Consider the following 13,693-nt stretch of genomic DNA (forward strand, 5'->3'; position numbering starts at 1 on the left):
ACAAAACAATCATTTGGAAAATTAATGAAACAAAAAGTTGTTTCTTCACAAAGATAAAATAGATAAACCTTTGTTTGGCCAGACTGAATAGCTTCCGTACACCTAAGGAGACAACTAAAGCAAACAGACAACCGTCAGAATGGGAAAAGATATTTGCATATTATGAATCAGACAAAAGCTTGATAACTAGTATCTACAGAGAACTCAAATTAAGCAACAAAAAAAGAGCCAACAATCCTTTATATTAATGGTCAAGTGAGATGAATAGAACCTTCTCTAAGAAGACAAACAAATGGCTAACAAACATATGAAAAAATGTTCATCATTCCTAATTATCAGAGAAATGCAAATCAAAACCATCCTGAGATATCACCTAACCCTATTCTCACATGTGATGTGAGAATGGCCCACATCACAGTCTCAAAGCTGCAGGTGTTGGCATGGATGTGGAGACAAGAGAACACTTTTATACTGCTGGTGGGACTGCAAACTAATGCAACCCTTTTAGAAAGAAGTACGGAGAATCCTCAAAGAACTCAAACTAGACTTCCCATTTGATACTGCAATCTCATAACTGAGCATCTACCCAGAAGAAAAAAAAATCATTTTATCATAAGGACATTTGCACTAGACTGTTTATCACAGCTCAATTTACAATTGCCAAATTGGGGAAACAACCTAAATGTCCACCAATCCAAAAATGGATTAACAAGCTGTGGTATATGTATTCCCATGGAATACTATTCAACCACTTAAAAAGATGGTGACCTTACATCTTTTGTATTAACTTAGATGGAGGTGAAATACATTGTTCTTAGTAAAGCATCACAAGAATGGAGAAGCAAGAATCCAGGGTACTCAATTCTGATATGAAGACAACTGATGCTAGTACATGGTCAGGGGAGGGGAAATGGGGAAGCAGAGACGGGGAAGGAAGGAGGGGGTTGGGGGGGCACAGAGTGTGACACATCTTTGGGGGGTAGGATACTTTTATTTGAGGGACTTTACCAGCTAATGCAAGCAGTGTAAACTGGCTCTTTGTACACTCAATAATTCCCCAGCAATAAAAAAAAAAAATGAGTTAAAAAAAAAAAAAAAGAATATGAAAAAGAAAAAAAAGTAAAATCTCTAATAACCTGAATAGGAAACAAAAAGGGAAATAACAACAGATACCAGAGAGATATAAGAGATTATCTCTTACTACTACAAGAAACTCTACACCTAGAAATTTGACAATGTGGAGGAAATGGACTAATACCTGGAATCACACCATCTCCCAAGACTTAACCAGGAAGAATAGATCTCTTGAACAGACTGATATCAAGCACTGAGATCAAAGACACAATAAAATAATCTTCCAACAACAACAAAAAAACCCAGACCAGATAGCTTCACAACAGTATTCTACCAAGCCTTCAAAGAAGAGCTGCAGAACCCATTTCAAAACAGTGCTACTCCAGCACATTCTATGAAGCAAACATCACCCTGATACCCACACCAGGAAAGGATCCAACCCAAATGGAGAACTATAGACCAATTTTACTAATTTGTAAGGATCCAACCAAAATGGAGAACTACAGACCAATTTTACTAATGAATATCATTGCAAAAATACTCAATAAAATTGTAGCCAGTAGATTAGAGCTACATATTAAAAAATATATACATCATGATCAAGTAGGCTTCATTGTAGGGATGTAGGGCTAGTTTAACATATACAAATTCTTAGGTATTATTCAGCATATCAATACAACTGAAAACAAAGACCATATGATCCTCTCAGTAGACAAAGAAAAGCATTTGACAAAATTCAGCATCCTCTTCTAACAAGAACACTAAGAAAATAGGCATAGGTGGCACCTTTCTTAAACTGATTGAAGCCACCTACAACAAACCCACAGCTAATATCATACTGAATGGAACAAAACTGAAAGCTTTTCCATTTAGAACTTGAACCAGACAAGGATGTCCTCTATCACCACTACTATTCAGCTTGGTTCTGCAAGTTCTAGCCAATGCAATCAGGGAAGAGAAAGATATTAAGGACATCCAAATGGGGGCAGAGGAGGTAAAACTCTCGCTCTTTGCTGATGACATGATCTCATAATTAGAGAACCCCAGAAACTGAACCACAAGACTCCTGGAAGTGATCAAGAAATATAGTAAAGTCTCAGGGTGTAAAATAAATGTCCACAAATCAGTTGCCTTTGTATATGCCAATAACAGCCAAGTTGAAAAGCAAATCAAGGACACAATACCCTTCACAGTAGCTTCAAAGAAAATGAAATACGCCTAGGAATATGCCTAACAAAAGAGGTGAAGGACCTCTACAAAGAGAAGTATGAACCTCTAAGAAAGGAAATAGTGAAGACATTAACAAGTGGAAGAGAACAAAATGCTCATGGCTGGGAAGAATGAACACTGTGAAAATGTCTATCCTACCCAAAGCAATTTACAGATTCAATGGAATCCCCCATTAAAATATCAACATCATACTTTGAAAAACTGGAAAAAATAGTTCTTCATTTTGCATGAAACCAGAAAGAACCTGTATAACCAAGGCTGTTTTCAGTAATAAAAATAAAACCAGAAGCATCACTCTATCAGACTTTAGGCTATATTACAAGTCCACAGTGATCAAAACAGCATGGTTTGGGCACAAATAAAGACACAGACATAAGGAACCAAACAGAAAACCAAGAGATGAAACCAGTCTCTTATAGCCATCTGATCTTTGATAAACCCAACAAAAGCATACACTGGGGAGAAGAATCCCTATTCAATAAATGGTGCTGGGAGAACAGGATAACCACATATAAAAGACTTAAACTGGACTGAAAATTAATTCAAGATGGATAAAAGATCTAAATCTAAGGCATAAAACAATAAAAATCCTAGAAGGAAGTGTTGGAAAAACTCTTGAGAAAAGATTTGGCCTCAGGAAAGATTTTATGAAAAAGATTTCAGTGGCAATTGCAACAACAATAAAAATTAACAAATGGGACTTAATTAAACTGAAAAGCTTCTGTATGGCTAAGGATACAATTGAAGCAAATAGACAACCTTCAGAATAGGAAAAGATATTTATATGTTATGAATCTGACAAAGGGTTGATAACTAGGATCTATAGAGAACTCAAACTAATCAACAACAACAAAAGAGAAAAAAATCCCATCTATCACTGGACAAGAGACATGAACAGAACCTTCTCTGTGGAAGACTGACAAATGGCTAACAAACATGAAAAAATGCTCATTGTCCTTAATCATCAGAGAAATGCGAATCAAAACCACCCTGCGTTATTACCTAGCCCCAGTAAGATTAGCCCACATCACAAAGTCCCAAAGTTGCAGATGTGGGCATGGATGTGGAGAGAGGGGAACACTTTTATACTGTTGGTGGAACTGCATACTCATACAGCCTCTTTGCAAAGAAGTATGGAGAATCCTCAAAGAACTCAAATTAGACCTCCCATTTGATATTGCAATCCCATTACTAGGCATCAACCCAAAAGAAAAAAAAAACAAAAACATTGTATCATAAAGACATTTACCCTAGACTTTTATCACAGTTCAATTTACAATTGCCAAGATGTGGAAACATTCTGAATGCCCGTCAAAGTAGGAATAGATTAACAAACTGGCATATATATACCATGATGTACAATTCAGCCATAAAAAAAGATGGAGACTTTGTATCTTTTGTATTAACCTGGATGAAATTGAAACATACTCTTCTTAGTAAAGTGTGGAAAAGCAAGTATCCAATGTACTCAATACTAATATGAAGCCAGTAGACAATCTAATACATGCCCACATAAGAGAAGGACTCAATCTAATTCAAGTTGGAGGAGGGGGAACAAGGGAGTGGGGTAGAAGGGAGGGTGAAGTTTGGGGTGCTCCCACTTAATGGGCACAATGTAGGGGTGTATGGCACACCTTTTGAGTGTGGGACACAACTACAAGATAGACTCATGCCTTCAAATATTGTGCCCTGTTGTTTGTACCCTCACATTAATCTGAAATGGAAAAACAATGCACACACACACCCCAATATATATATATATACACACACAAGAAAGGAAAGAAGAAAGGGAATGAAAAGGAGGGGAGAGAAGGGAAGGGAAGGGGAGAGAAAGGGAAGGGAAGGCAAGACAAGGGAGGGGAAGGGGCTGCCAACCAAGAAAAATATAATTGACAAATGGTCCTTAAAAATCAAGGAGAGAGAGAGACATGTATGTAGAGGAAATATTGATATATTATAAATTAAGAACCATAAAGGGACATAGAGACAGGTAAGGTTTATACATTTCATTCAAACTGATGAAATGGCAACAGCAGGGCGGTGCCTGTGGCTCAGTCGGTGGGGCGCCGGCCCCATATGCCGAGGGTGGCGGGTTCAAACCCAGCCCCGGCCAAACTGCAACCAAAAAAAATAGCCGGGCATTGTGGCGGGCGCCTGTAGTCCCAGCTGCTTGGGAGGCTGAGGCAGGAGAATCGCTTAAGCCCAGGAGTTGGAGGTTGCTGGGAGCTGTGTGAGGCCACGGCACTCTACCGAGGGCCATAAAGTGAGACTCTGTCTCTACAAAAAAAAAAAAGAAATGGCAACAGCAGTAGTTTGTGATAAGTTGTATATACATAATATAGTATCTAAACCAAACATTTAAAAAGCTAAAACCAAAAACATTATGGATAAATCACATTGAAATGTTAGCAGTTTTAAGTAAACCATAGCATAGCAAAAACAAACAAAAACCAAGAAAAAAAAGAACAAACAGAAATAAAATATAAAATGGCAAATATAAGCCCTAAATATCAATAATTACATTAAATGTAAATTGTCTAAATAAACCATTGAAGGACTGTGATTAGTAGAGAGGATTTAAAAACATGACCCCCCCCAAATAAAATAAAATAAAAACATGACCCAGCTGTGTGATGTCTAACTTCAAATATAACAAAATAGGTAGCTTGAAGTAAAGGATGAAAGCAGTTATATCATTGAAACACTAAATGCTTTCCCTCTAAAATCAAAAACAAGGTGTAGATGCCAACTCCCCTTACTCATTTTTCAACATCGTACTGGAAACTCTAGCCAGTGCATACAGATTGAATAACAGGAAATATATACAATATTTTCCTGAAATTTATAGGGAAAGGCAAAACAACTACAAATATACAAAGTAATTTTGGAAAAGAATAAAATGAAATGAGTCAGCCTATCCAATCTCAAGACCTATTATACTATAGCTATAGGAATCAAGCTATATACGGTATAGTATTGCCAAAAGGGACTAATATATAGATCAATGGAACAGAAAGTGAACCCACAAACAGATCCACACAAGTGATTTTTGGCAAAGGTACAAAGGCAATTCAATGGAGGAAATACATTTTCAACAAAAGTTCTAGAGCAATTGGACATCCACAGTGTATTAGCAAAATGGAATTTCTGGATCTGAAATGCTGAGGATCATAGATGTTCCACCAAAGTATTACCACCTGGAAAGAGCTAGTTGACCTGTCTTTAATACATTTATCTCCATCTGATTCTAATTCTGTCTTTATTTAAATAATAATGATGTCAATAAATAGAAATATTTCTTTAAGACATATTTGGGTCTCACATGTTAAAAAGATAAAAGATTAGGTTAAAAAAAAGAAGAAGTAGAAAAACTCACAATTCTTCCCATTCTTTTTTTCGCTGTTGAATCTTCAATTGGGCCCTTTCAGCTTTTAACATAAGTTTCCTTGTTTTCACAATTTGATTGTCCACCATAATTTCACTTAAAGTTTTAGGACGAAATTTCTTCCCTTTTTCTATTATCGAATCTTCCTGTATGCTGACGCTTCCACCTATATAGAGAATTAAAACTTTTTCAGCCTTTGAGACACAAAAATAAAATTCTCAAATATTATTTTAACCTGCTATATTAAAAAAATCCAGAGAACATACTGAATTTGTAAATCAAAGTATTTACTGAGCAATCACTATGAATTCAAACCTATACCAAGTATTGTGGACAACCAAAGTAAAAAGATCTAAGTCATAATTTTTTCTCTAAAGAACCTTATTTAAAAGTTGGCAAGATAGGACATATATTAAATAATTAAAGAATAACATAGAAAATTATGGACCACTACCCAATATTGGAAAGCTGGAAAAAGTATTTGTGATATGATAATGGGAGAAGGGGGAAGAAGTGAGTCCTATTTGACACATGCAGTTTGAGTGGCGTATACCAACTGAAGTGCTCTGCAGCCAGTTAAAAAATGGTCAGAAACACACAATCGAATCTATGATTTAAAATTATTGAGACTCTGTCTCAAAAAACCCCCATAAAAAATAAAATTATTGGCTTTATCAATTCACAAGTCTATTGGAAAATGGTTTATGTTTTAGTCACATAAAAGTATACTTCAGGCTCAGTGCCTGTAGCTCCATGGCTAGAGCACTGACCACATACACTGGGGCTGGCCAGATTGAACCCTGCCCAGGCCTGCCAAACAATGGCAACTACAACAAAAAACAGCTGGGAGTTGTGGCGGGCACCTGTAGTCCCAGCTACTTGGGAGGCTGAGGCAAGAGAATTGCTTAAGCCTACGAGTTTGAGGTTGCTGTGAGCTGTGACACCATGGCACTCTACCGAGGGTGACATAGTGAGATTCTGTCTCAAAAAAAAAGTATACTTTAGATAGACATAAAAATTTAAATAATAATATGAGGTTATGGTTAAATTTACATTACTATTTCATATTTCAAATATATGGTAGTGTAGAAAAAGAAAAGCTTATTGTGGCCTGTATGGTCATGGGAAGGCTTTATAACCAAAGTGTAGTTCTGGCTAGATCCCCCTAAACTGGTAGAATTTAGAAAGGAGAGGTGTGAAGAGGTTACCCCAGCAGGAGCCTGGGTGTGGAATTAGGAAGTACAAGGCATAATTAGGGAACACTAAGCAGGTTAATACCTAAACAGGCAAGTGGAATAGTAGGAGAAGGCACTACTGAAAATATAGAATCAGGATAGACTGTGCAAGGATTAAATGCCAGGATAATGGTTTCAAATTTTAGAAGCAGAAAGGAGTTATCAAAGATTTTTCAATGAAGAGAATGAACGAACCAGTATTAACACAGTGCTATATCATTTGACAGTAGCCTAGATCTGGCCAGGCTGCAGCCACCTTTATTAATTCTCGACTGGGTTCTCCAAAGCATTCCCAGAATTCTTGTCCTCCACTACTCATCTGTAGCCATCTTGTGGGCAGCCACGAGAAACAGGTTGCAGAGATTAGAGGTACTATTCTCACAGCCATATTCTCAGCTTTTCATTCTGTGTAAGGCATGTTCTTTGAAAACAGATCTAAAGGTAATGTTTTAGCCCCATACCCAGAGCAGGGCCCAGGAATTTAAAAAGAAACAATGCCTAGAAATGAATATCTGTTCTTAAATCTCGAGCAATCCTAGGTTTAAGAATAGCTGGATGTGGAAAGTGAGAAAACAGCAGCATTCAGTATCCTCACTCACGCTCAGTCACTCGACCAGGAACCTCCATTATAGAGGAAAGTGAGCATGAGGAAATGTGGCCTCACCACATTCTCAGCCATACCATATACCTCTGCTTCTCTTGATCATTCATTCCAAAGGAGACCATCATGGAAGGAATGGGAGCAAGAGATTGAGTTCAACCCACCAAACTGGGTTCAAAGGCTCTGCCCACAAAAAGACACTTCAGTTTTGAAGCCTTAATAAATAAGGATGGAAAAGCCTTCTTGTCATTTAGGCTACCTGTATCTTTCTGGCTGTCTTTTCTTCCAGGTCCCTCTTTGTCAAACCTCTCTAATTTGCTTGGTCTTCTTTCTGTTTGACTTGCTCGTTTAAGTCTGGAGTACTTAGAGGGCTGCACCAGCCTGTATGAGAATATCTTGTGGTCACTTTGTATGGCATGAACTACAATAGAATCACTTTCCAATGGATCACGAAATCTGCAAAAATAAAGCAAGTATTTGAAATAGTTGCCACTTCGATCATTCTTTGTTTTTTTGTTTTTTTTGAGACAGAATCTCACTATGTTTCCCTTGGTAGAGTATCATGGCATCACAGCTCACCTCAAACTCTTGGGCTTAAGCGATTCTCTTGCCTCAGCCTCCCAAGTAGCTGGGACTACAGGCATCTGCCACAATGCCTGACGATTTTTTGTTGCAGTTGTCATTGTTGTTTAGTTGGCCTGGGTCGTGTTCAAACCTGCCACCCTCGGTGTATGTGGCTGGCACCATAACCCCTGTACTATAGGCACCAAGCCTATTTTGATCATTCTGCATGATTAGCTAGTAAAACTACAATATACTATTCTTATAAATAATACTCAAAATTTAACCATGCATATACCAACAGCATGTGATGGAAGTTACATTGGACTTTATTAAAGACAAAGTAGAAATTCCTTCAAATAGAAGTACAAAACAACTCATTATTAGTCAGTACAATCTCATCGTTTTGCTACTACAAAGTGTGCAGAAAAATGAAAAATTTGCAGACAGACTACAGTTTCATGGTAAATGTATCATATCAAACCTTGAGGAAATGTAATCTACCTCCCTACCTATTATACAAATAATAGAGTAGATATATATAACGGTATATAGATGTATAAATGAATATAAATATGTACATTACATAAATATATATATGTATATGTGTGTCTAAGTCGGGGGCTTCTAAACCAAAAAGTGAAAAATAATTTTTAACATTGCTTCCCTGCGATTAAATAATGTTCACTGCATTAAAGCATTTAAAATACGTTTCGTGCTCTTTTCTGGTTAACACAATGCAAGCAGAAAAGTCTCTTGCAATATCCTGTATGAGGCAGGGCAGGAAGCCCTGCACAAGTGCAGGAGGTTTTTGGAAAGGGTAGAGTTGCAGATCAGCTTGAACAACTATGATGTTCAGAAGGACAAATGCTTCTCTGGCACCAACAGGCTTAAGTCTATCCCCCACCCCAATTTCTCTGTGTATATCCTGGGAGAAAAGCAGCATTGTGACAAGGCCAAGGCTGTGGACATAACCCACACAGACACTGAGGTGCAAAATGGTGGCAAAGTTGATGAGGTAAAGTCCACAATCAGGGGGCAGCGCCTGTGGCTCAGTCGGTAGGGCGCCGGCCCCATATTCCAAGGGTGGCGGGTTCAAGCCCAGCCCCGGCCAAACTGCAACCAAAAAAAAAAATAGCCGGGCATTGTGGCGGGCGCCTGTAGTCCCAGCTGCTCGGGAGGCTGAGGCAAGATAATCACTTAAGCCCAGGAGTTGGAGGTTGCTGTGAGCTGTGTGAGGCACAGCTACCAAGGGCCATAAAATGAGACTCTGTCTCTACAAAAAAAAAAAAAAAAAAACCTAAGTTCCAAAATTGGCTCACAGGGTTAAATAAAAAACGTCTACTGCCGACCTATACCTGTTGCTCACCAAGGTGTTAGTAAAACAAAACAAAAAAAACAAACAAACATAACAATCAACAACAAAAAAAAAACTTAAAAAAAAAAAGTCCACAATCAGGTCACAGATGAAGAAGGCTCTGTGTCTGGCCATGGCCATTGGCCATATATGACTGATGAGCTGGTGTACAGCATCTTCCTGCTGTTAATTTCTTGGTGTCACTGCTCAAGAACTGGCAGAATGTTGGGGCTTTGTACATTACGAGCACCACAGTCAAGCCCCAGTGCCTGTATTAAGACACATTCTGGTAAATACTAATGTTGCCATCAATAAAAATAAAATACATATTCCCTGGTATGTGTAATGTTCATACAGGTGTGTGTTCCACACATGTGGCAGTGAAAGTTATTTGTACATGGTAAGTCTGAGGGGAACAGGCCTTGAACAGTTTAATGCAAGGGTCGGCCTCCCCTGTCTCATTCTTTGCCCCTCAGCTTTCCATTTTTAAGGACACTCCATGGAAGTCCCAAACTATTCAAGAGTATATAGAAATATTAGGTACTTATAATGTAAAATTTACATCTGGCATCCAACCAAATTCATCATGCAGGCAGGCAAAAATAATAGAAAAACATTATCCAAAATCAATAGACATAAATCAGTCAGTAGAAATCGACTCAGAAATGACATAACTAGAAGGCAAGGATGTTAAATGACATAACTAGAAGGCAAGGATGTTAAAGCAATAATAATGTAATATATTTTATATGTTCAAGAAGGTGGAGTAAAGCATGAACCCATTAAGGCAGGGAAAATCCTCACCTACCACACTAGGAAGTCAACAAATGCTTATAAAGACTAAGAATAAATGTATATAAATATGATATTTAGATGTATGGTCATAACCACAAGAAAAATACTAAAAGTGATTATTTTCAAGATATATCATATTTATGAATTGAAATATTTAATATTAAATAATATAAATTATTAAATAAAAATCTGTTATTCCTGATTAAATCTATAGGTTCGATATAATTCTAAAAATTTTGGGAGGCTTTTCATGAAAATTGGCAAGTTGATTCTATGCAAAGAACCTAACTAATCTTAGAGATGAAGAACAAAGCTGAGGAATATATAATATTAGATGTCAATATTTAATTAAGATTCAGTGATACTGGCACAAAGACAGACAGGCCAATGAAATGAAGAGTTTAGAAACAGACCTACACATGTATAGTTACCTGATTTATGACAAAAGCATCACTACAGTCTAGTGAAGAAAAAATACTCTTTTCAACAAATAATTAAGTCAATTGAGTATAAATATAAAACAAATGACACTTGATCTTATATCACCCATAAAAATTATTCAAGATAGGTAATGGAAACAACAGAGCTTCTAAGAAAACAGATTTATTTCATGAATTGGGAGTATGGAAAAATTCTGTTAAGTATTAGTACAACATAAAAGCACTGATTTTTTAATAACACTAGTAAATTGAACTTTATTAAAATTAAAGAGTAAAGTCACAAATTATATCAAGATATTTTATATATGTACTCACACCTATATTAATATACGTGCAGTAGGTACACATCATATAGTCATTCATATATTTATGAAAATAACTAAAAACTCATCTAGAGTATATAACTCCTACAACCCATTTTTTAAATGATAAAAAAAGCTCAATTTTTTTCTGGTATTTTTATCCCACAGAAAAGAAGGGGGGAAAAAGACTTAACAACCAGCAACAGAGAATGTATGAATGACTAGTAAATATATGAAAATGTCTTATCAGAGAAATGTCTATTTAAACTATACTGAGGGCTCAGTGCCTGTAGCTCAGCCACTAGGGCATCAGCCACATACACCAGAGCTGGTGGGTTCAAATCCAGCCCCAGTCTGCCAAACAGCAATGACAACTACAACCAAAAAATAGCTGGGCATTGTGGCAGGTGCCTTGTAGTCCCAGCAGTCCCAGCTACTTGGGAGGTTGAGGCAAGAGAATCACTAAAGCCCAAGAGTTGGGGGTTGCTGTGAGCTGTAATGCCATGGCACTCCACCAAGGGTGACATAGTCTCAAAATAAATAAAATAAATAAATAGAGATATAACCAGAGAATAGCTGAAATTTATTTATTCATTTATTTATTTATTTATTTTTGAGACAGAGTCTCACTATGTAGCCATCTGGGTGTACGGCTCAACTACAACTTGAACTTGACCTTAGAATTTTTTTTTTTTTTTTTTAGAGACAGAGTCTCACTTTATCACCCTCAATAGAGTGCTTTGGCATCACAGCTCACAGCAACCTCCAACTCCTGGGCTTAGGTGATTCTCTTGCCTCAGCCTCCTGAATAGCTGGGACTGCAGGCGTCCGCCACAACACCCCACTGTTTTTTTGTTTGCAGTTTGGTCAGGGCAAGGTTCAAACCTGACACCCTCAGTATATGGGGCCGGTGCCCTACCCACTGAACCACAGGTGCCGCCCTTTACCTTAGAATTGAAAACAGTGTAGCCTAAACATTTGTACCCTCATACTAAGCTGAAATTTAAAAAAATAATAATTTATCAAAAACAGAACATAAATATGTATTTTATAATTTTTTAAATTTCAGTGTTAAGCGAATTTCCCACATTTAAACTAGAAAGGAGTGAGCAGAAATCTCAGAAAGATATCTATATCAGTAATAAGAGGATTCTTTGAGATTTCCAGTCAGTGTGAGTACTTCAGGAAACCTCCTACCTGGCCACTTCATTGACACTACTATGAACTACTTTCTTCAAACATGTGCTCTCAAGCATTTTAATTTACAGGAAATATGGATCCTACCTATTCTCTAGCTTCCTTAAGCCAAGTCCATGTTTCTCTTTCTCCCAAGCTAATTCCAATTCCACTTGATGAAGTTTGTAAGCTGTTTTTCTGTTAATCTCAGCACGAATTTTGTTATCTAAATCAAAATCCTGCAGATAAGTAGATTTATTGATCAAAATGGGTACTTTATCAATCCTCCATTTTATGCGCATATATGGATTTTTAAGTTTTGTCCTCAAATTCATGCTTCATCATAACTCCCAAGTATCATAAACTCTATTACAGAGGAAAAATACCTAACTTTTGATTGTAACTCTATAGTACATGAAGAAAAGTTATCAGAAATAATTAATAATTCAAATAAAGTTATACATTTAAAGATTTTTCCACCACAATAAAAATGATGAGTGCTATCAATATCTGGAGAATGTACAAAGTTTTTAAAACATACTCTCACCATTCCAAAAAAAAACATAGTCTCTCCATTCCAAAACCACTACTATTACATAACTGTCTGGGCATAAGGTAGAAGTTCATGGCAGAGTTGATCAGTAGCTGAACATCCCCTCTGGTGTGACCCCACCCAGCAATCTTTGGTGTCTTCTTGTCTTCTTGACATCACTAAGTTCTTGTTAAGGGTCCTTCACCAAGGGGTCTACTTTCTCCCATAGGATAATTAGGGACCTCATGTTTCTTACCTTCATGCCTGGAAAAATATCAAAACCTGCATTTACACTAGATCATAAGTAGTAATTATTTATTCTAGAGGTATTTGTTTCTTTTAAGTGATGATATATGTAAAGTGCATAGCCATAGCACTTCTCAGTTACTCTTTATCATAAAGTCTATTTTCCATACTCCAGAAGTCTTTACATTTTTCTTAGTAAAATAGCATAAACATCTTTTAACTATATAAATTCATTTTTCCAACCAATATAAGTTAATCATTATGATTTCACCAAAGCATTTTTAATATGAATTTGGCAAAGTGCTTCTGGGATTACAGAACTGGGTAACCCATAGATATATTTAAAATGATAAATGCTAGGAGTTAACTTTATTAGTCATTTAATAGTAATTCCATTTAGGAAGAAGTACAAAATGTCAAAACCAATTTCTAGTACATAAGGCCCACAAGAAGAAAAACACAAAATTGGCTTAAAAATTTGTGATTGTTCCCATAGCTACAACTATACTAAGTCATCTTTTAGAAGCTTTGCAGATCAACCAAGTACTACTTTTTAAATAGATCTAATGAATTACAGAAATGGCATCTCAGAGAATCAAATTATACATGTATCTACCCACTAGACATTTTTTCTAGGCACAATGAGTTAATAACCAGATTCTAACTTATATAAATATCTTGTTACCAAAAAACCAGTGTGAGGTAGCTAAATCCAATACAAAACTTTGAATTATGTTAAGAGGCTCATCTGCTTTCTAC

General features: G+C 36.6%; 1 protein-coding gene across 1 annotated transcript in view; it reads right to left on the bottom strand.

Annotated features, from left to right (window-relative positions):
• Window positions 1-13,693, bottom strand: part of CFAP44 (cilia and flagella associated protein 44) — a 139,594-nt gene that overhangs the window by 47,131 nt on the left and 78,770 nt on the right. The window contains exons 22-24 of the mRNA XM_053565814.1: window positions 12,265-12,395; window positions 7,785-7,981; window positions 5,681-5,855 (exon numbers count right to left, since the gene is read on the bottom strand). Of these exons, the coding sequence (XP_053421789.1) occupies window positions 5,681-5,855; window positions 7,785-7,981; window positions 12,265-12,395 (503 nt within the window). The remainder of the gene's footprint in view (window positions 1-5,680; window positions 5,856-7,784; window positions 7,982-12,264; window positions 12,396-13,693) is intronic.

The sequence above is a fragment of the Nycticebus coucang genome, chromosome 16 (assembly GCF_027406575.1).
Source record: "Nycticebus coucang isolate mNycCou1 chromosome 16, mNycCou1.pri, whole genome shotgun sequence".
Taxonomy (NCBI): domain Eukaryota; kingdom Metazoa; phylum Chordata; class Mammalia; order Primates; family Lorisidae; genus Nycticebus; species Nycticebus coucang.